This window comes from Silurus meridionalis, chromosome 8, assembly GCF_014805685.1.
Source record: "Silurus meridionalis isolate SWU-2019-XX chromosome 8, ASM1480568v1, whole genome shotgun sequence".
Taxonomy (NCBI): Eukaryota; Metazoa; Chordata; class Actinopteri; order Siluriformes; family Siluridae; genus Silurus; species Silurus meridionalis.
The window spans coordinates 22,199,173-22,220,334 of record NC_060891.1 but is presented as its reverse complement, the minus strand read 5'-3'; the positions used below and the strand labels follow the sequence as shown (position 1 = coordinate 22,220,334).

The 21,162-nt window shown below is 36.8% G+C and overlaps 2 protein-coding genes across 3 annotated transcripts in view; one reads left to right on the top strand and one right to left on the bottom strand.

The window, feature by feature from the left end:
- zgc:103755 (uncharacterized protein LOC449988 homolog) overlaps positions 1-9,794 on the bottom strand; it is a 73,305-nt gene extending 63,511 nt beyond the window's left edge. The window contains exon 1 of one of the 2 annotated variants that reach the window (XM_046856149.1): positions 9,629-9,794. The gene's annotated coding sequence lies outside the window, so the exon portion shown is untranslated. The remainder of the gene's footprint in view (positions 1-9,628) is intronic. The other variant, XM_046856148.1, reaches the window with a different exon arrangement.
- Positions 9,795-16,084: 6,290 nt separating this feature from the next.
- Positions 16,085-20,884, top strand: LOC124389690 (G-protein coupled receptor family C group 6 member A-like). The gene is given in 7 exon segments (XM_046855116.1): positions 16,085-16,326; positions 16,555-16,843; positions 18,024-18,755; positions 18,846-19,064; positions 19,150-19,267; positions 19,520-19,606; positions 19,609-20,884. Coding segments are annotated over 7 exon segments (2,646 nt in total). The 5' UTR covers positions 16,085-16,132; the 3' UTR covers positions 20,616-20,884.
- Positions 20,885-21,162: the final 278 nt, after the last annotated feature.

Here is a 21,162-nt window from a genome sequence, read left to right as displayed (position 1 = left end):
CAATCATTCGTTATCAGGATATCTAATGATGGTGAGCACAGATTTTTACTAGCACCTCACCAGACCTGCTAAACATAACACACTGCACTTCACGAGAGCTTTTGTGAAAATATTTTAAGATGTAGGCCTGTCAGCAGGTTCATTAGGAATCACAGTCACATTTATATTGACATTTATATAGGTTTCATGTTGGGCTCATTAACATGAAGGTAAAAGTATATCAATGCTAGAATCCTAGCTAACAGTATAACATTATCATTGGGATAGTCATTAAATCAACTTTTGTTTTGCTAAAAGAGAAAAAAAACTTACACACACACACACACACACACACACACACACACACACACACACATTTGACATGATGGTAATGGAAGAAATAATGGTGGTATTTTTGTAGCAGTTGTAGTTGTGTTGGTGGTAGTAGCGAAGTAGTGGTGTTAGTAGCGAAGGGGGTGATGGTAATAGTGTTAGCAGTAGTGGTAGTACTACAAATGTTAGAGTTTAACATGCGTATACTGTAAGAGGAGAAAAAAGCTCACACACATCTTGCATTAAGATGGCGGTAGTAGTAGTAGTATTGGGGTATTGGTGCTAGTAATGGTGGTGGTGGTGGTATTAGTTTTATCAACGGTAGTAGTGCTGGTGATCGTAATAGTGATAGTAGTAGTGGTGGTGCAAAAATGTTAGAGGTTAACATGCATATATTCTGTGTGTATATAAACAATAAAATATACTAAAACAAATAGAAATAAACAAAATACTGTATACAATATTTTGTATTAATTAAAAAAATTAAAAAAAGATATATATAATATAAAAAAAATAAATGTAAAAAAAAAAAAATGTATTCACCATAGTCCGGTGTGCATCATGTAAACTCGTTACGGTCTACGACAAGCTAGCAGCAAATCTCCTACGTTTAGAAATTTCACTTTAAGGACAGGTTTCCTGTTTCCTATATATATATATATATATCAATGGCACTGAAATCAATATATACCTAAATGTATTTGATTCTTATTTCAAATGGAATTTTGAGGTTTTTAATCGCAAAATTTTATAAGAAAGTCTCGATCTGGGGGGAAAAAATATCTGCATCTCACAAACTTAGTTTTACTTCCAATACTGGTCTGAATAGGCAAACTAGAACAGATGCAAAACTACTCTAATTATTGCAGTTTATCAAGCTGAACCTTGTGCTGTACTTGAAACTGCCTTAGCAACTATTTAATCATGAAAAAAATCTCCACACTTGTCGCTGTAGTTAAGAGGAAAAAAAATATGTGAAAATGTTAGCTCCAAATTAGGGCTGTCTTGCAAAATTTCAATTTTCCTTTTTTTGTACAAAAAGAAAGGCTCTTCGTACACAGAGCAAGAGAGAATCAGACGATTGAATAGAAAAAGAGTGAAAATAATTGTGTGATGTGGCCTGATACAAGGTGGAATTACTATTATCACCCTGAGGAGAAATTGTTTTAGATAACAGCTATAACTCATTCTGTCACCAACATATCTTTCTATAATGAAGTAAATAATACAAAAATGCAGGCAGTCTTGTAACCAAGAAATGCAGGGAGGAAGGAGGGGGAAAAAAAAAGGCAAGAATCCCCTTACATGACCTTTTTATGCGATAAAACTTGGATGCAGTATGATGTAAATGTTTAAAACCGATTTCTTTTTTTAATAACTACATTAAATATACAGGATAAATGTTTGCAAGTTCAGTCAGGCTATGTCAGAAAAACTCCTAAATATGAGTGAACAGCAGGTAAAAACACCAAAAAATAAAAATCTATCAAAAATACTAAAACCCAAAACAAGCACTCACACGAGTGGTTCAAAAATCCCAAGTGGTGTGACAGTTTCACATGAAAGTTCAGCAGTTGCACAAAAAAAGACAAACTAATGAACAAAAAGCTGTCAGCCAAAAGCAACAGAGCGCATCAAATAATATCAAATCCAATAAAGGAAAAATATATCCTAATACTGTACATTCATCACATTACAGTGTCTTTTGTCAAAAGTGTCCTGATTTCTTGTTTTTTTTAATGTTTGTCATGTTGAAACTAATGTTTCAGATCATCAAACTAATTCAAATATTAGTAAAAGATAACACAAGTGAACACAACATGCAGTTTTTAAATGAAGGTTTTAATTATTGAGGGAAAACAAAAATTCAAAACTACATGGCCCTGTGTGAAAAAGTGTTGAATTTCCCTAGCCACACAGAGGCCTGATTACTACCACACCTGTTCACAATCAAGAAATCTCTTAAATAGGACCTGCCTGCCAAAGTGAAGTAGACCAAAAGATCCTCAAAAGCTAGACAGCATGCTGAGATGCAAAGAAATTCAGAAACAAATAAGAGAGAAAGTAATTGAGATCTATCAGTCTGCAAAAGGTTATAAAGCCATTTCTAAAGCTTTGCTCTTAGCGAACCACAGTGAGAGCCATTATTCACAAATGGCAAAAACATGGAACAGCCGTCCGACCAAAATTACCCCAAGAGCTGAGTGATGACTTATCCAAGAGGTCACAAAAGACCCCACAACAACATCCAAAGAACTGCAGGCCTCACTTGCCTCACTTAAGGTCAGTGTTCATGACTCCACCATAAGAAAGAGACTGGGCAAAATGGTCTGCATGGCAGAGTTCCAAGACGAAAACCGCTGCTGAGCAAAAAAACATAAAGACTCGTCTCAGTTTTGCCAGAAAACATCTTGATGATCCCCAAGACTTTTGGGAAAATATTCTGTGGGCTGACAAGTCAAAAGTTGAACTTTTTGGAAGGTGTGTGTCCCATTACGTCTAGCGTAAAAGTAACACCGCATTTCAGAAAAAGAACCTCATACCAACAGTAAAATATGGTGGTGGTAGTGTGATGGTCTGGGGCTGTTTTGCTGCTTCAGGGCCTGGAAGACTTGCTGTGATAAATGAAACCATGAATTCTGCTGTTTAGCAAAAAATCCTGAAGGAGAATGTCCGACCATCTGTTTGTGACCTCAACCTGAAGCGAACTTGGGTTCTGCAGCAGGACAATGATCCAAAACACAACAGCAAGTCCACCTCTAAATGGCTGAAGAAAAAATAAATGAAGACTTTGGAGTGGAGTCGTGACCTGAATCCTATTGAGATGCTGTGGCTTGACTTTAAAAAGGCGGTTCATGCTCTCAAACCCTCCAGTGTGGCTGAATTACAACAATTCTGCATAGATGAGTGGAGCAAAATTCCTCCACAGCGCTGTAACAGACTCATAGCAAGTTGTCGCAAATGCTTGATTGCAGTTGTTGCTGCTAAGGGTGGTCCAAACAGTTATTAGGTTTAGGGGCAAACCCTTTTTCACACAGGGCCAAGTAGTTTTGGATTTTGTTTTCCTCAATAATACAAACCTTCATTTAAAAACTGCATGTTGTGTTCACTTGTGTTATCTTTTACTAATATTTAAATTAGTTTGATGATCTGAAACATTAAAGTGTGACAAACATGCAAAAAAAAAAAAATCAGGAAACTTGTTCACACCACTGGTGAACCTGGTTTTAATGTGACTTGATAAACCAAAAGACTTGTTCTCCAAAAAACACTGAGGAGAAAAAAAAAGTTTTGTGGTATACAATAATAAAGTACACAAGTAAATTTTTTAAGTATCAGTACTCGGAAATGGCAGTATTTATAATACATGTATTTCAAATACGTGTTTCAAATATTTAATAGCTTTATATTTTGTATCAAAAAACTTTAGTGATTTACATTTTTGTAGTTTTAAAATACTGTGAAATACTTTGTATTAAGTCTACATGATTACTTAATTAAAATGTGGCCTCTGATTGGTGCCTACTTAGTATTCCACCAAAACTTGTTGAGATCAGAATATATCCATGTACTGTAGAACAGTGGTCCCCAACCCCCGGCCCGTGGACCGGCACCGGTCCATGGGTCAATTGGTACCGGGCCGCACAGAAAGAATACATAACTTACATTATTTCCATTTTATTTATTATCTGATTCTGAATGGTGAAAGCGGGCAAAATGAGCAAAAAACACAGTGGATTCACGTTTATTATTATATTTAGAAAATACCAGTTTTTATGCCGGTCGTATAATTTTTTTTTGTTTGTTTTTATCCGCCACACCTTAAAGGCCGGTCCGTGAAAATATTGTCTGACATTGAACTGGTCCGTGGCGCAAAAAAGGTTTGGGACCACTGCTGTAGAAGGTGGTGAAGGTAAGAAACGTGCAGGCAGCCAGCTTTCAAATGTGTCCAATGAATGATAAGTAAGTATTTGAAAGGCAAATATTGTACACTAATTGAAGTAGCTGTTCATTAAGATCTTGATTTTGCATCCCATTGCATGAATGACTGCCTGATACATAATATATCATTATATTTATGATTAACAATCAAATGATTAATTAGTTAGAATATAGTTGCTATGAATACAGGTGCATTAGTCGTCTTCTTTTAAATGATTTCTTTGTCATTGGGTGTTGCTGATGCAAACTAGTCCTTCGTTTCCAAAGTAACTAAATTAGGATACAATTATGATTAATTCGCAAACTTTTTAACATCAAACTGTCGATTACTTTAAAACTAAACTTCATCTGGGAGATCACAGGGAAATGTTGATCTGTTAACTGGTGGCGTATGTCGCACTTATTGACAGAGAAAAGCTGTTGCTATCAAACACTGTTTACTATACTTAAAAAAAAAAAAAAAAATGCTGTTCCTCATTATTTTAAAGTTGACAAATACAGTGTATTAAATGAGAAGCTGTGGTGAGACAACAACCGCAACCCTAACGTACTGTGCGAGTGTATGCCGAGTCAGCGTTTTTTCACTGAGTGTGTACTGTAACTGTAGTAGACTCTCGAGAATCGAACCCTGAATTACATAATAAAATATATTCTATATGTACAAAAGTTTGCGGACACCTGATCATAGTCATTGAAGAGTTTTAAACATCTCGTTTAGTCCTCATTTGCTGTTATAATAACCCCCTCAACTCTTCTGGGAAGATATTCACTAGATTTTGGCATGTGCTTGTGGAGATTTATGTTTATTCAACACCAAGGGTGTTGGTACAGTCAGGTACTGATGTAGGTGAGGTCAGGAGGCCTGAGGTGCAGTCAGCATTCATTCAAATTCAGTCAAATTCATCCCAAAGGTCTTCAATATAAGTGAGATCAGAGCTCTGTAGCAGCCACTCAAGATCTTCCACTCCAATCCATCTAAAGCTTATCTTTATGGAGCTGGCTTTATGCACAGGGGCATTGTCATGCTGGAACAGGTTTGAGGTTCAAGTGAAGGGAAAATGTAGTGCTACTGCATCCAAAGACATCATATACAATTGGGTGCCTCCAACTTTGTAGTAACAGATTGGAAAAGAATCACATGTACCATAGCTGGAAAAATCAGGTGTCCCAATATTTTGTTCATATAGTGTAGCTTTTACAGATCAGCAACTTTTTTCGGTACTCAAATCAAAAGTGAGTGAATGTGGACTTTTACTCCAGCAGAAATGTAAAATGAGTATGGTTACTATTACTAGAGTAATATTTTAGCATGGGATTTCATTAAATCCACTGCTGAGTCCTGAGTCATCGGACGAGTTCCAAGTGCTCACTTGTACACCTTTAAAGTGCTGCAATTCCAGTTTCACACCTGCCAGCATCACCAAAGAGCACAGTGCATACGCAGTGAATCACAGGGGCAAGATGCACGGCCGATAACCGTGTCAGACTTCAAAAGGGGCATGGAACAGGTCGGGAACAGGTTCTTGAAAAGCAATCCACCTTCAAAACAACTTTTTGGCAAATGTATTAAAGCGGTTACAGTTCAAGCCGTACGGCCGAACCGCTGTTCCACAAAGCTTACGTTTCTTTTCTTTTTTATAATATTCGAAAGAACATGCGATACTATTATCTAATTATAGTCATATGTTTAGCATTGTGGAACATCAGAGTAACAAGTGATAACAAGAAGTAGTTATCGTATGTTAGAACAGCCTCGCCTTTTTCTCAAGCACATCGTATCGTATATTACAAAGTACAAAGTTCTCGGAGTTCTTTTGGTGACGAAAAAGCAAAAAAAAAACATCTTAAAGGCACAACTTTTACCTCAGAAACTTGAAATGAATGAAACGTCTTAATGAAATGACACTTTTAAGAAAAGCAAACCTACGTAAATTCTGTATATCAGTAGACGTAGTCTGTATAAGCGTCCACCAAGTCCCAAGTTTCAGCGCTCTGGTTATAGAAAATGAATCAAGTCTGACTGATCAGATTGGAGAATTTCACAGCGCTGTGGTATAAATAGATTTTAATATCGATCTAAAAAGACTTCATCTGGTGTCTTGTTTGGCCGCGTGCCTAGAGGGAGAGAATGTTCCAGAAAGAAAAGAAAAAAGCAGAGAACAGATAAAGCAGCTCATCTACTCTACATCTTTAACACAGTCAAATATCTGACTCTCAACCTCACGTACCCTGAGCAGAGCTTTTTCACAGTAATAATGGGCGCGATGTCGGATTATTTAACAAGCCACTGGATCTGAGGCGCAATATCAAGACATGAATTTCCGTTCCAATACGCTGTTACTATTGATCACTGTGCTTATACTATGGTATTGTAGATGTGTTTTAAAAATGAGTATGCTTCAAACCTCAAACATTTCAATGTTTTTGAGACCTTAGTAGGCATCAAGTACTGCATTTATGATCATGAATTTCATATCATACTGTTGATATTAGCTGGAATCAACTTTCCTTCCCTCAAAGATGTATTTTGCAGCTAAACATGAGTGAACTGAGCACATAAGCCTTTAGAACTTGCTTCATCTCTAATATCTCTATGCCTGATGCAGCAGCGCTTTAGTACTTTAGCCCGCCTACATCTCTCACCTCCTGAACTGTACTATACCCCTTCACTACCAGTTACACAATCACGCCTGCCATCTTGAATATCACTAAATCGACTTGTGTGTAATGTATTCCGGAATGGGTTTGGTTAATATTAAGAAGGTCTCACACTTGTTTCTCTTAACAAATGTTCAAATCATTTAATTATTATTTGTGTAGAGTTTTCTCAACAATGGATATTGTCTTGAAGCAGCTTTACAGAGAATACCATAGTCTGTGCAATGCCTGTAGGATCTATACAATGTTAGTACAAGGTACGAGATGGTATTCAAAAGTTTCGAGACTAGTTTTGTAACACGCCAGCAGATGGCAGCACGCGGCTGCACGCACAGTCACAGGGAGCACCGACCTTGATAAGTCAGCGTGCCAAAAGAAATCGTCCTGTGTACATCGGGAGCTATGCAACTGGAGCTAGTTTGACCACGTGTGTTTCCACGTCTGCTATTCTGTCCACGTGCGCACCAAGTACACGTGAGTTTCTCGGCAGAAACAACATAATCTCACTTCCGCATCCACACTACTAGCCAGATTTATCTCCTGCGGACTTCACCCTCTTCACGAAGATTAAGATCTGGCTCAAGGGTCGCCGTTTCTGACACCATTGAGCAGATCCGGCGTGAATAGCAGAAGGTGCTTAACACGCTTTGAAAAGAAGAGTTACACGACACTGTTTGGAGGTGGCAGGAACGCTGAAAGCGCTGTATTGGTGTGCAAGGAAACTATTTTTAAGGTGATCGTGTGTAAACATACTGTAAATAAATAAAGTACTTCCTTGTAAACAGAGCAAGTTTTGAAAATTTTTGAAACCACCTCATATATATATATATATATATATATATATATATATATATATATATATATACACACATATACACGTCACATCCTGTCTGGCCTTACACAAATCTGGTTTACCATGTCATTAATAGGGTTGCAAAGGGATGGAAAAATTCCAGGATTTTTCAACAGTTTGTCATAACAAGAATCTAAACTTTTTTTTTGCGTGCAAACTAAAGTTTTTTAAATCAAATTTTTGACTTGATTTAATTGCTAGTATAATTTTGTTGTGTATTAGCTTACACACAGAACAAAGAAGTTTTAACTTAAATGTATGTAATATTTATGTCATTTATGTGAACAAGCCAAGAGGTTCCCTGGTGGTCTAGTGGTTAGGATGCGGTGCTCTCACCGCTATAGCCCGGGTTCGATTCCCTTTCAGGGAACCAACCCAAGACATTAAGGGTTGCACAAGCCAGTGCACGCTTCGTGCTGGTCCCAAGCCCGGATAAATGGGAAGGGTTGCGTTAGGAAGGGCATCCAGTGTAAAAACATGTGCCAAATCAAACATGTGGATCATGAATACGGATGATCTAATGTGGTGACCCCTAATGGGAGAAGCCGAAAGAAAGTAGTAGTATGTGAACAAGCCAAGATGGATATTTTTTTTACATAATTTTGTGTGCAGGATTCAAGAAATGTCTGTTATGGAGGAATGCACAGTGTAAACAGGAGGGTATGAGCTTAATAAAAGTGTGACAGAAAGGTATTCACTGAAATTGCAATAAATCTGGTTGTTTGAACTACATTTAAAGGTTTCTGTTATAGGCTAACCTGCAATTTTTTGAATTCCCAGTTTATTCCTAATAAGTCCCGCTAATTTTCATGCAAAGTTCCAAGTCTTGAAAATTCCTGATCCTAGTCATTAACAAATTAAAAATAGTGTTATCACCATCACTGCACCCCGCAACATTGTATATCTGTAATAAATGGACATTTGGTTACAACCCAGATGAGGATGGGTTCCCTCTTGAGTCTGGTTCCTCTCAAGGTTTCTTCCTGTGTAAAGCTGCTTTGAGACAATGTTCATTGTTAAAAGTGCTATACAAATAAAAATTAATTTAATTGTTATCTCCAGTTTGGTCCGGTGTGTGTGTATATATACACTTATGTTTACGGCATATGTAATTTTAGATATCCCATAACAAAATTGTCAGGAAAGCTGGGGTCAAAGCGCAGCCATTATACAGCCCCAGGAGCACAGAGGTTCGAGGGACCACCAGTGGCAGGTTGACAGTGCTGGGGCTCAAACCCCTGACCTTATGATCAGTAACCCAGAGATTTAACCACTGAACCACTGATATCCGCTGGACACCATGGGCATCGCAGACCTTTCCTGAACCTCTCCAAGAATTCTTGTATTATCCTGTGCCCACTATTTCTTTTGATGGACACTTGTGTTTGTGGGTGCAAAATATATATTTTTTTCCTACAGGTTTGAGAACACTGATCACTGAAACATCCTCCTGTGGCATCATGCAGCACATGACCATGTAAACCTGACATTAAAATACATCATCATCGAACAACATCTATTTGGCTGATCTAGACATGTATAGTGTGTTTCAGGGTGATCTTCCCCTTTAGCAAAGCAGTAGATGATGGTGTCCTTATTAGGGCCTAAAATGAACCAGGTTCATTAGGAAATACATCAGTTGCAACTCGAGCGCACACACACACGCACACAAGGACACGCAAGATCCTGCTCTAAACCAGCACACGGTGTTATTTGAGGACGCGGTTGTAGTTGGACTCCACTGCACCTGCAGCATCGCTGATTGGCGCTGTAACCAATGGCAACCAGCAGCGGCTTTAACGCTAGCTCACGAGCTGCACGTCTCTGAACAGCGATCACGGGGCGAGAAAAAGCACCAAATACCTGCGTGTTTATGCGGAAGAAACGAGCAGCTTCGGCTCGCTCCGACTCCAGCGCTCTAATGATCATAATGAGGAGCTCATTTTTTCCTTTCCTCTCCTCATTCTCCTCCTTCTTCTCCTCCTCCAAGACGGCTTGCGCACATCCACTTCCGCATACGATGACGACACGAAACAAGCCGCGCCTACTATCGGGTTGCCAGATTTTTTTTTCCTATTTACATTTTTATACTGCTTCACTGAACATACCATGCAGAAACTGCATAATTAATGTCATTGTGTTTATTATTATTATTATTATTATTATTATTATTATTATTATTATTTTTCATTTTATTATTATTTTTCATATTTTTCATAGCACCAACACACCATGACAATGTACATGCAGCCCATGATACTTGTTAATAAAGATGATTCTGATTCTGATTCTGAAGAGCTTGGTATCAGTGGTGGGCCGTGCAGGTCACACCTAAGCCTTCAGTGGTGTCCTGCTCGAATCAACCCACCTCATAAAAATATCATTATAAAGCTACAGCTATAGAAAGCATCAGTATTATACAGAAACTGGTATACCAGAGCGCTGCATCACAGAAAGGTTTTTCATGAACGTTAACTAAAGCAAGAAACCCAGTAAAAAACAATTCAACATGTCTTTGTTCGCTGAAGCCACATCTGCACTTCATCACTACATCAGTTATAGCAGAAGCATTAATATTAACCTCAGAAAATGGCCGTGCATTTTTGTGCAATTTTTCTGTCCATTACAGTTTTCCTTCTGATTTGAAGTTAAAGGCAAATAGTGTATTTTTTCCAAATTCTACAGAAAGAAAACACAAAATGGTTCATATAAAAGCTTAACAACTGTTGAAAATGTTGTGGCCGACCTTTCCTCGAAAAGTCCGTCTTGAAAATGGTCTTGTAAGTATATCTGCGACCAGATCCATTTCTTCTCCTCTGTCAACCATTGTGGAATGGAAAAAAAAAAACATCTATTAAATCCACACAGATGTATTTGTATTGTACCGTTTGCTACAGATGTGATTTGCAAACTATGACTAGTGTGCTCTCTTATCATTCAATCAAATGATACTGGTAGTGTTTAGGCCAGCAGAAAAAGCCTTGCTGCATCACTGCATGCATGTGTGCATTTCTGGTTATGTCCAGGAGAAGAAGATTATATCCATGTTTATCATTCCGAAGGTTCTAAGGCCATCTTTGAACCAACTTTTTGAACCTAGGACACCATCTGCATCATCAGCTGGCCCATCTGGCCATTGATCTGACAGCCTTGCTGGAACACCTCATGTCTCTTACTGTTTCTTCAACGTTCCTATTCCCTTTGCTTTACGACGTCCTCTGTGCTGTGACTATGGCGGACGCTTCCACTCAGAAAAACGGCCCATGACTTCTCCCGATCCTCTCATCGACATGGTTCTTCTGAGTTCGAGCAAAAACTCTTTATTAAAGTCAGACTACACATATTGTACTTTTCAGTGTTATTTTTATTTTTAAGTCATTGTTTTCTAGAATTTTTATTCCCACACTTGCCATTGATAAAGAGATAGCTAGTGTAAATCCAGAATATGGCCAAACTATATGTGGTTCTTCCTCAAACATTTCTCAAGCCTCAAACATGTCCCCTTTGTAAGTTTCATGATAGCATGATTTGCATAATCTGAATAGGCAACTCTCTATAGCCATTTTCTAAACTCAAGTGAAAAGCTTTCTCAGAAGAATGAAGACAATTATCTAACAAAAATATGACTAAATCTAAAACACTGTGTTCAAATAGGATGGCAGAATGAATAACATTGAAAGATTAACTGCTAGTTAAAAGCTCAGACACTATACTTATGTCTCATGTTGAGGCAGGAACACATCCTAGTCAAGTCAAGTCAAAAGCTTTTATTGTCATTTCTACTATACACAGTGGCACACAGTACACAGTAAAAACGAGACAATGTTCCTCCAGAACCCTGGTGCTAAGTTAAACAACATAGAGCTACAACACACAACATAAAGCTACATAAAGTGCATCGAGTGCAACCTAGTGCAAACAGTGCCGACAAAAAACAGTACAGACAGTACAAACAGACAGACAACAGTACAGACAGACAGACAACACAAGACAGTGTGGGACAATACACATAACACAAGATAGCACCGACCAGTAAAGCTACTGTATACTCTACAGCAGGGGTCACCAACATGGTAGCCAGCAAGGACCACATTAGTAGCCTTTTCTAAAAATAGCTGTTTCCTACTTTGTTAAATCATTGTTGATTGAATTACTATGATAAATCATTAACATGATCAGTGTCTTCAGGTAGATGAATATCATTAATTATTAATAATAACATAATAATAAAAGGTAAATTTAGCAAGTTTGTTATTTCAGATCAAACTGAAAACTGTGTGTATCAAACTGGTAGCCCTTCACATTAATCAGTACCCAAGAAGTAGCTCTCAGTTTCAAAAAGGTTGGTGACCCCTGGTCTACAGTATATACAGCACTGTACAAAGAGGACTATAAAGACTATAACCAAGAGAATATGTAAACAAACACAATGCAGTGCAAAAACAGCAGTAGCAGCAGTCAAGAGGTGCAAAAAAACAGCATGTAAATGGTATATTATGGATAAGAATAATAAATAAATGGTAGTGGAATGGATTGAGATCCATAGATGCCATGTAAATATACACACATTTACAGCTAGGGACAATTTATCTTCACTCGTTTATGTACTGGTATAATTGTGGGATGTAGGATAAGGAAGGATAATATAGAAACTAAATGAAGTGCACAGCTTCCTGCCTCCTATTGTAAAATATAATGTATAGCTTTATACAGTTTATTTCTCTTATTCTCCAGCTGTTTCTGTTTTCTCATATCTCTATTTTTCATACTGTCTCTAATTTTCTTTTCATCCTATGACTTATTTCCATCTTATGGTCGAAGTAAATCCAGAGCCCAGCCCATGAACACTGGGTTGATGCAGGAACAGACCCTAGATGCTATTATGTTCATACACATGTATCAATGTAGCAACATAGTTTTTAGATGCAGGATTTGGGAGAAAACAACATGCACAGAAGTTCCACATGGTAACACAACTGTACAACAGTACATGAGCACCAGATAAGAACAGAAGAGCAATGTTACACACAACTGTATTCTAGCCATTAACTTTTAGGTTAAGATAATGATTTCTTTATAAAAAATTAGCTGCTAAGTTGCTTTATATCATGTCATTTCCAGGTTTTAACACACGCTAAACGGACACATGCAGGAATGTAAGCAAATTATACAACACCATGATTTGAAAATATATTTTGCAAACCCAACAGACGACAATTTAAATCCAGTTAAGTGCTAGTTAAAGTTAAAAACGTATGCCAAATGTGTTTTAAAATGATCATTGCATTACTTGCATTTTACTCCACACAAAATACTTATTTGCCTTACTAGGATTCCCCAAGAGCTTCCAGGAGGTTTTAGTCACATGCAGCTGGCCTGAGGGCAGTTAGCTATTTTTAATTAGTTGTTTTTGTTTCTGTCATTAAATATGATTCATTTGCTTTTGAAATTATGTGAGGGAGGTGAAGTGATGTAAAGTCATTCTTATTCTACTGTAAAAGGCTAGTGTTTTATTCTAACGAAGCACAAGCCACACATTGCAGCCTATTATAACAAAGCCTAAATCATTAAACACATGGAATTTGGTGTGGTTTGTTCTCAATAGAAAGGAAACCTGCACCAACACCATTCCTGATCTAAGCAAAGTTAGCAAAGCTTGGCACCTCAGCTAGCAAAGATTAATACACTGTATTAATAAGGTGCTACTTAAAGTTAAAAACGTATGCCAAATGTGTATTAAAATGATCATTGCATTACTTGCATTTTATTCCACACATAATATTTATTTGCCTTACTAGAATTCCCCAAGAGCTTCCAGGAGGTTTTAGTCACATGCGGCTGGCCTGAGGGCAGTTAGCAATTTTGATTTGTTGTTTTTGTTTCTGCCATTAAATATGATTCATTTGCTTTTGAAATTATGTGAGGTAGTTTAAGTGATGTAAAGTCATTCTTATTCTATTGTAAAGGGCTAGTGTTTTATTCCAACGAAGCACAAGCCACACACTGCAGCCAATTATCTTTCTTTCGGCTTCTCCCATTAGGGGTCGCCACAGCGATCATCTGCATGTTTGATTTGGCACATGTTTTTACGCTGGATGCCCTCCCTAATGCAACCCTCCCCATTTATCCAGGCTTGGGATCGGCACTAAGAGTGGCTGGGGTTGGTTCCCTGACCGAGGATCGAACCCGGGCTGCAGCGGTGAGAGCGCCGCATCCTAACCACTAGACCACCAGGGACCACCACACTGCAGCCTATTATAACAGAGCTTAAATCATTAAACACATGAAATTTGGTGTGGCTTGTTCTCAGTTGAAAGGAAACCTGCACCAACACCTAGCAAAGATTAATACACTGTATAGCCAGTGGTTTATGTAAACAAGACCATCACGCCCATGTGAGGTTCTTTCTCAAATTGTTGCCTCAAAGGTGAAATGAATATCTATAATATCTTTGTATACTGTAGCGTTACCTTTTTTTTATACTGTAACTTAGAGGCTCACACTTGCCCCTGAGCACTGAAAATTCCATTGCAATTACACCTTTCTCTAGCTGATTTGTCATATCTTTCTGGACAGTCTTCTAAGTGCTTGACAGTACCGAACAGCCTTTGGTTTCAACTTCTTGTCCAGGTGAATCACATACCTCTGTCCATTATCAGTGGCTTATCAGTTCTTATGATTAAAATAGCCTCTAATTAACATATAGCTCCATAGTTTAAAAATCAAAAACATTCAACTTGGTTTTGACCAGCTACTGAAAAGCAGAGGTTATCACAACTAACCATCTTTGGTATCTAGAAGAAGGGCAGAGAGTTTCTGAATTCCTTCTGATGATGTAGGTGTGGCGTTCTAAAGAAAATGACAAAGGAAGTCAATCAGTTGGAAAGCTCAAAATGAATTTAGCTAGAATTTAATTTTAGCAGCCAGTTTGACCACAGCACGGTTGACGCACAGTTGTTACTATACTCAATTTTTGTTTATAAATTCTTTTGGGCTACACACTACTTCACATTTCTCATTCCAATCACAACACATTACTACTTTTTCCTCTAATTGTGTATTTATAAAGTCACATGTCCAAGTTGAAATCCAGTACACAATCATTATAATATGCTGCTATCGGCTCTTTTGATTGAACATAGCTGTTTGTATTGACAGCTTTTTATAAGCATTTTTCTTGTTTGTGTTGTCGGAGTTATGTTTGCTAACATATGAGAAATTAGTACTAAAGTTATCGTCTGTTAGACTTAGCTCTGGCGTTTTTACGTTTGACATCGGACAGGCTTTTTAGTTTTTTAATTGTTCTTGTACTTGGGTTACTCTTGTAAAGTAATCTTGAGGGTTTACATTGAGAGAGCTCTAATAACAACATATCCTAGTATAAACTTTGATAACTATCTAATGGCTAATCTCATCTCTTTCTTTCTCTTTCTTCAAACACACAGAGGCATGCATTCTATTTCACAGAAATTTGTCACCTTCCTGTTTTCATTTTTAAGTCACTATAAGTGTTTGAGCTTTTGTGTACATGCACACTGCAAAAACTCTTAGCAAACTTGAATAAAGCCACATTTGTCTAGTATTTTATTTTATAAAATTGCAGTGTACACATTTAATTAGTCGAAAATATTCTCAATCTATAGGCAAAATATTTTGCATTATTATACTATTATTATTATTATTATTATTATTATTATTATTATTATTATTATTATTTTATTCCTTACAGTAAAAACACTTAAACATTTGAAATAATAATAAAAAAAAGACTGTAGATTCATACACAGTTTTTTTTGCAAAATAATAGTTGGAAATGCCAAATTAATTTGAATATATTTAAAACATGTCTGCTGCTTGCTTGTTTTTTTATTTGTTTAATTATTTGTTTATACAAACTTTACAATTATTTTAATTTTAATCTTTTTTATTTTTTTATTTTGCTATATAGTCCCAATTTTAAAATAATGTTATACCCAACAAACAGTTTATTTTGTAGTGTAACCAGGAGAATGGTTAATTTAAAATAGATTGATAACAATTGTTCACATTTAATAAAAAAAAAAATATATATATATAATACATCTTTGTGAATGGTTTTCATTTTCTCTATATTTTCCTTCTGCCCATATATGGTGACCTACAAAACTGGTTTCTGTCAAGGAAGTATAATATGACGTTTAATGTATTACAGCGAATGTGGCCTCTCATTCTTTCGTGTCTATGAGACCGCAGGTACTGTAAAGCACGTGATGTATTTTTTTTTTCTTGTCTCAGATAAAAGCCAGTGGGGCTTCCAGTTTTCACAACTAGTCCATTCTTGTGCTTTCCTTGAGTGCCTGATGCGGTCTGTAAATCACATGGTGTGACATGTTGCTGTGGACGTACGTGGTGCTTTTATGCACTGTTTTAGCAGTCGTTGTGGGGCAAGCGTGCAAATATGAAGTGTATAAATGTGGAGCCCGGGCTTCAGGAGACATACAGATAGGGATGCTTAGTTCCTGTTTTGCTAAAGTGGAGAATCTATATTCTCGAGAAGCTCCGGATATTTACAACTGCTCAGAGTGAGTTATTTTCTATGTCATTTCTATAGTGTACTTTATTAATCACAGCTATATAACACTATATGATTTGGTTTTTTTATTAAGCACTACAAATCACAACATTAAATATAAAACACATATTCTTGTATAAGTCTATTGATACCATTGATATGACAAGTAACCTATTTCCAAATGTTGATCCTGTTTTAGATCATATTTATAAATTCCTTTACTTCTCTCTTCTTCTAGTTTCAATCATGTATCATTTGTACGGATGCTTGCTTTTATCTACACCATTGAAACCATTAATAACTCCAGCTTCCTTCCTGGAGTGCGACTTGGGTATCACATCTGTGACACTTGCTGTCATGCTTCAAAAGCCTTACAGAGCGCAGAACAGCTGCTGGCCTTGAACAAATCAGATCCTGGCCAGTGTGACCTCAATCCAAACCCCAAGGTGAAGGCGATCATCGGAGCTCGGTACTCAGAGGTGTCGATCAGCGTGGCTCGCTTTCTGAGCCTCTACATGGTGCCACAGGTGTGATATAATAAATAAAACACTATTATCTATAATAGAACACAAGTATAGGAAGGTGTGATGCCTGGTTTTACCCAGAATATAAGGGGTTTTATTTGTTTGTTTGTTTGTTTATTTAATAATTCATTTTCAGTAAAAATTTGTTTTGAAATCTTACCGATCTCTTAATCACAGAATTATATCTCATACCAAATGTAATTACAATGATTAATTTTTTTTATAAATTAAACAATGAAAAGGTAAAATATTATTTATTGTTATGTCCAAAAAAAAAGTTTGTTCCTTTTATCACATACGTTATAACATCTGATTTTTTTGTTTAACTGAGAATCCAAAAAGCTCTATATTCTGAAAACCTGCCCATGTCAGCAGAGAAGAATGAAAAGCAACAACCCACACCTTACATTTATATTTTACCTCAAATATGTTTGATAATATATCTCTTCACGCCAGCATTTTCAAAGCTACTATTATAGGATTTTAATCAGCACCGACTGTGTAATCAGAATCACAAAATCTAGTGCTGTGGCATAAATACTCATTGTTTTATAATGTATTGTCTATGGAGTGCTTGCTGACATACTGTACCTTTAGCTTCAGGGAAGCATTTTGAAGATTTACTTTTTAAAAAAGAAGAAAAAAGGGAATTAAAAAAAACAACTATATAAAAAACAATGCAACATTTGTCAGTTGGTTAACACAGTCCATGCAATAATAATAATAATAATAATAACAACCCTTTTTAGGGGTCAAAATTCTGCAAACTTCTTAACAATACTGTAATGCCAATAAATAACTACATACTTTTTGTATGCATTGTTGTCCTTTGGTTTGTAATGTTATTGTGAATGATATCTTGAGAAAAATGTATGCAAATACAGATAATATTAGATCTATATTTAAAATGTATATAGGCCAAAATAGTTATTAAACCCTAAAATATAAAAAAACTTTAATTTAACATTTTAATTGGATTTTTATTCAGGTATAGTGAAGCATTGAACTAAAAGTTAACTATCGAAGGTTTTACTTAAAAGATTTAACACTGTCAATACAAAATCATATCCGGCATTTTAGCAGTTATAGAAATATGAACTGAGCTCAGATCTCTTTTCTAACCAGCACTGAACCTTAACCACGAAGTTCCAACTACTTTTTTCTGTTGTTTGTGTGTAAACAGATAAGTTCAAGCTCTTCTGCCGAAGCATTGAGTGATCGCCTGCGTTATCCCTCCTTCCTCCGCACCATTCCTAGCGATCGCCACCAGACAAAAGCTTGGGCAAAAATCATGTCGTACTTTAAGTGGGATTGGATCGGTGTCATTTATGGAGATGATGATTATGGCAAAGATGCTTTCCAAAGCTTCCTGGATGAAGCTGGAAAAGAGAATGTTTGCACTGCCTTTACAGAAACACTGCCTTATTACCTAGATTTCAAGAACATTGACCGATTGATCCAAAATGTGGTTCAAACCATACAAGATTCCAATGCTAAAGTCATATTAGTCATCTTAAGAGAAGAGGTGGTGTACAAACTCTTCACAGAGGTGATCAAGCAGAATATATCACGCACATGGATAGCCAGCGACGCTTGGTCTATGTCATACAATATCAGTCGCATGAACAGCATCAACAGCATTGGGGACGTATTTGGTTTCAGCTTTATTACAGGCCCTAACCCTGGATTTAAAGAATATCTGCAAAGTTTAACTATCATGCCAGGTACAGAGAATAAGTTCATAGACGAATACCTGAAGTTCGGGAACGACAAAGACTATTTATTAAAAATAGTGGATATTAGCCAGACTTATGCTGAACGACTGGCTGTGCTATCAATTGCATATTCCCTGAAGAAGATTTTAAAATGTAACCAAACAACCTGTCCAGGGGATAAAGATTTTCCCCCATACCAGGTAAGCACTACACTTAGAAATGTTATATATGAGTAATGATATATAAATTTGGTATAATGTTATCTAACAAATAAAAAAATAATTTTTCAGCTTCTCAATGAACTGAAACGGGTCAACTTTACTATGCACAATCACATGTTCTACTACAACACATCTGGAAATTTTGTCAATGGCTACGATTTGGTGAACTGGGCACAAAACAGGTCGACTGGACAAAGAGAGTTTGTAGTTGTTGGAGCATATAAATTGGAGCAAGAAATTATAGAAATTAATCAATATTTTCAGTGGTATACTTCAAATGACAATAAGGTGAGTGTTCTACAGTTATCTACCTAAGCAAATTTATATCAGAATTTTTTTAATTATTTTTTATTTGTTTAATTATTTATTACAGATACCAATTTCAATATGTTCTGAAGCCTGCCCTCCTGGCAAGGCGAAAAAACTTTTAAAGACATCCTGCTGTCACGAGTGCATAGACTGTTTGGAGGGAACTTACTCTAATGAGACGAGTGAGTATTCCACTGGTTATTTATATAAGAGAGAGTGAGTGTAAGAACATGTTACAAAAAAGTGTACAAGTATATAGATGTATCTAAAAATGTACAGCAAAAGGCTCCCTTAATTAAAAAAAAAGAAAAGTAAAGTAAAGATAGGGAGAATTTAAATCTAAATTCTCTGAATGTCCAAAAATGCCAGACGAGTTCATGCAGTTTTCATGAGTCCACTAAATTCTTACATACATTCACAAATTCTTATCGCAGATCTTCCGAATTGTCTCCCGTGCCAAAATGGGACATGGTCGCTGAAAGGATGGAGAAACTGTACCGCAAGAAGGAAGTCTACTGGACATGGAATGGGACCCGAGCTATTGTTTTTCTAGTGTTCGACATGGCAGGATTTCTCTTTTTGTTCATTAACCTGATTATATACTTGGTGTTTCGTGAAAGTCCCGTCATCAAACAGGCTGGAGGCTACATTTATCTTCTCATTATGGTAGGTTTAGCACTTAGCTACAGCAGCGTCATAATCTTTTTCGGGAAACCAAACGATCATATGTGTAGGGCACGCCAGGTCCTATATGGCTTAGGCTTCACACTGACTGTCTCGTGTATCCTGGTAAAAGCCCTGCGCACATTTATAGCCTTTCTTCCTCGATACCAGCAGCATAATATCAAGAAATATTACAAGCCCACTATAATTATATGCTGCGGCATCTTTTTTCAAGTCCTTATTTGCACATTTTGGCTAGTTTTCGATTCTCCTACTGTGGAGACGCGGACTTTCAATGATTCAATGGAGATCATTGTGCAGTGTATAGAAGGTTCCGGCCTGGGATTTGGTTTCATGCTTGGTTACATTGCCCTGCTCGCACTTATCTGCTTTTTACTGGCTTTTAAAGGGAGAAAAGTCCCAATGCGCTTTAATGAAACGGGTCATATTATCCTGAGCATGCTGATCTACCTGTTTGTATGGGTATGCTTCACGCCAATATATGTTGCAAAGATCGTAGAGCGCTATTCAATTCAGGCCTCAGCTATCTTGGTTTCATCATATGGAATCATTTTCTGCCACTTTGCCCCCAAGTGGTACATGGCCCTTTGCAAAAAGAAGGATGAGGTCACCCCAGAAGCCTATATTGCACGAGCTTGCATTTCCAGACCATCAAATGCCTCCATTCTTACAACTTCTTCAGGAATCGAGTCGCTTTCGTCAGAACCTGGACTTCATTTCTCAGCTTCACAGACCGACATGTGCTCCAAGGATACCGGGATTGACTGCATTTGTATTGTAGAGGCAAATAAATCCAGTAAAACTCACCCGATTGTTCGAAAAAGGTTCCACAGGAGGTCTATTTAGAAGACTACTAAACGAATCTCTTCACCTAAAAGTATTATAATTAAAAGAATTGAACTTTCGAGAAGTTTTCTTCATTCACAAGATGTTTACATATTGCTGTATTTGTCAACATGGGCAGCACTGTTGCAATTATTATTGCACTGACGAAAAAGTCTTTACTTTTGTCTTCACTTTGATTTCTTTTTGAAATTGTTTTTGTTAATATTCTTTTTTTATAAGAAAAGAAATGTCTTGTGTGGATTGTGTTATTTATAAATTGTTATTTTTGTTCTTGTGTACTTTTTATGTGTATATGTTTATGTATATAAATTTAATAAATTAAATATATATACAGTATATATCTTACTTTTTTTCTACTACTAGTATATTATACAATATTTGGTCATTAAACAAATATACTGAATATTCCAGATTTAGTCACCTCCTTCTGCTATAATTATAACCTTCGCTCTTCCAGGAAGGATTTCTTCAGGATTAAAGAGAATGGCTGTAGGGATTTACCCATTTAGTAGGGTCAGGTGCTGATGTTGGGTGAAAAGGCCTGGTA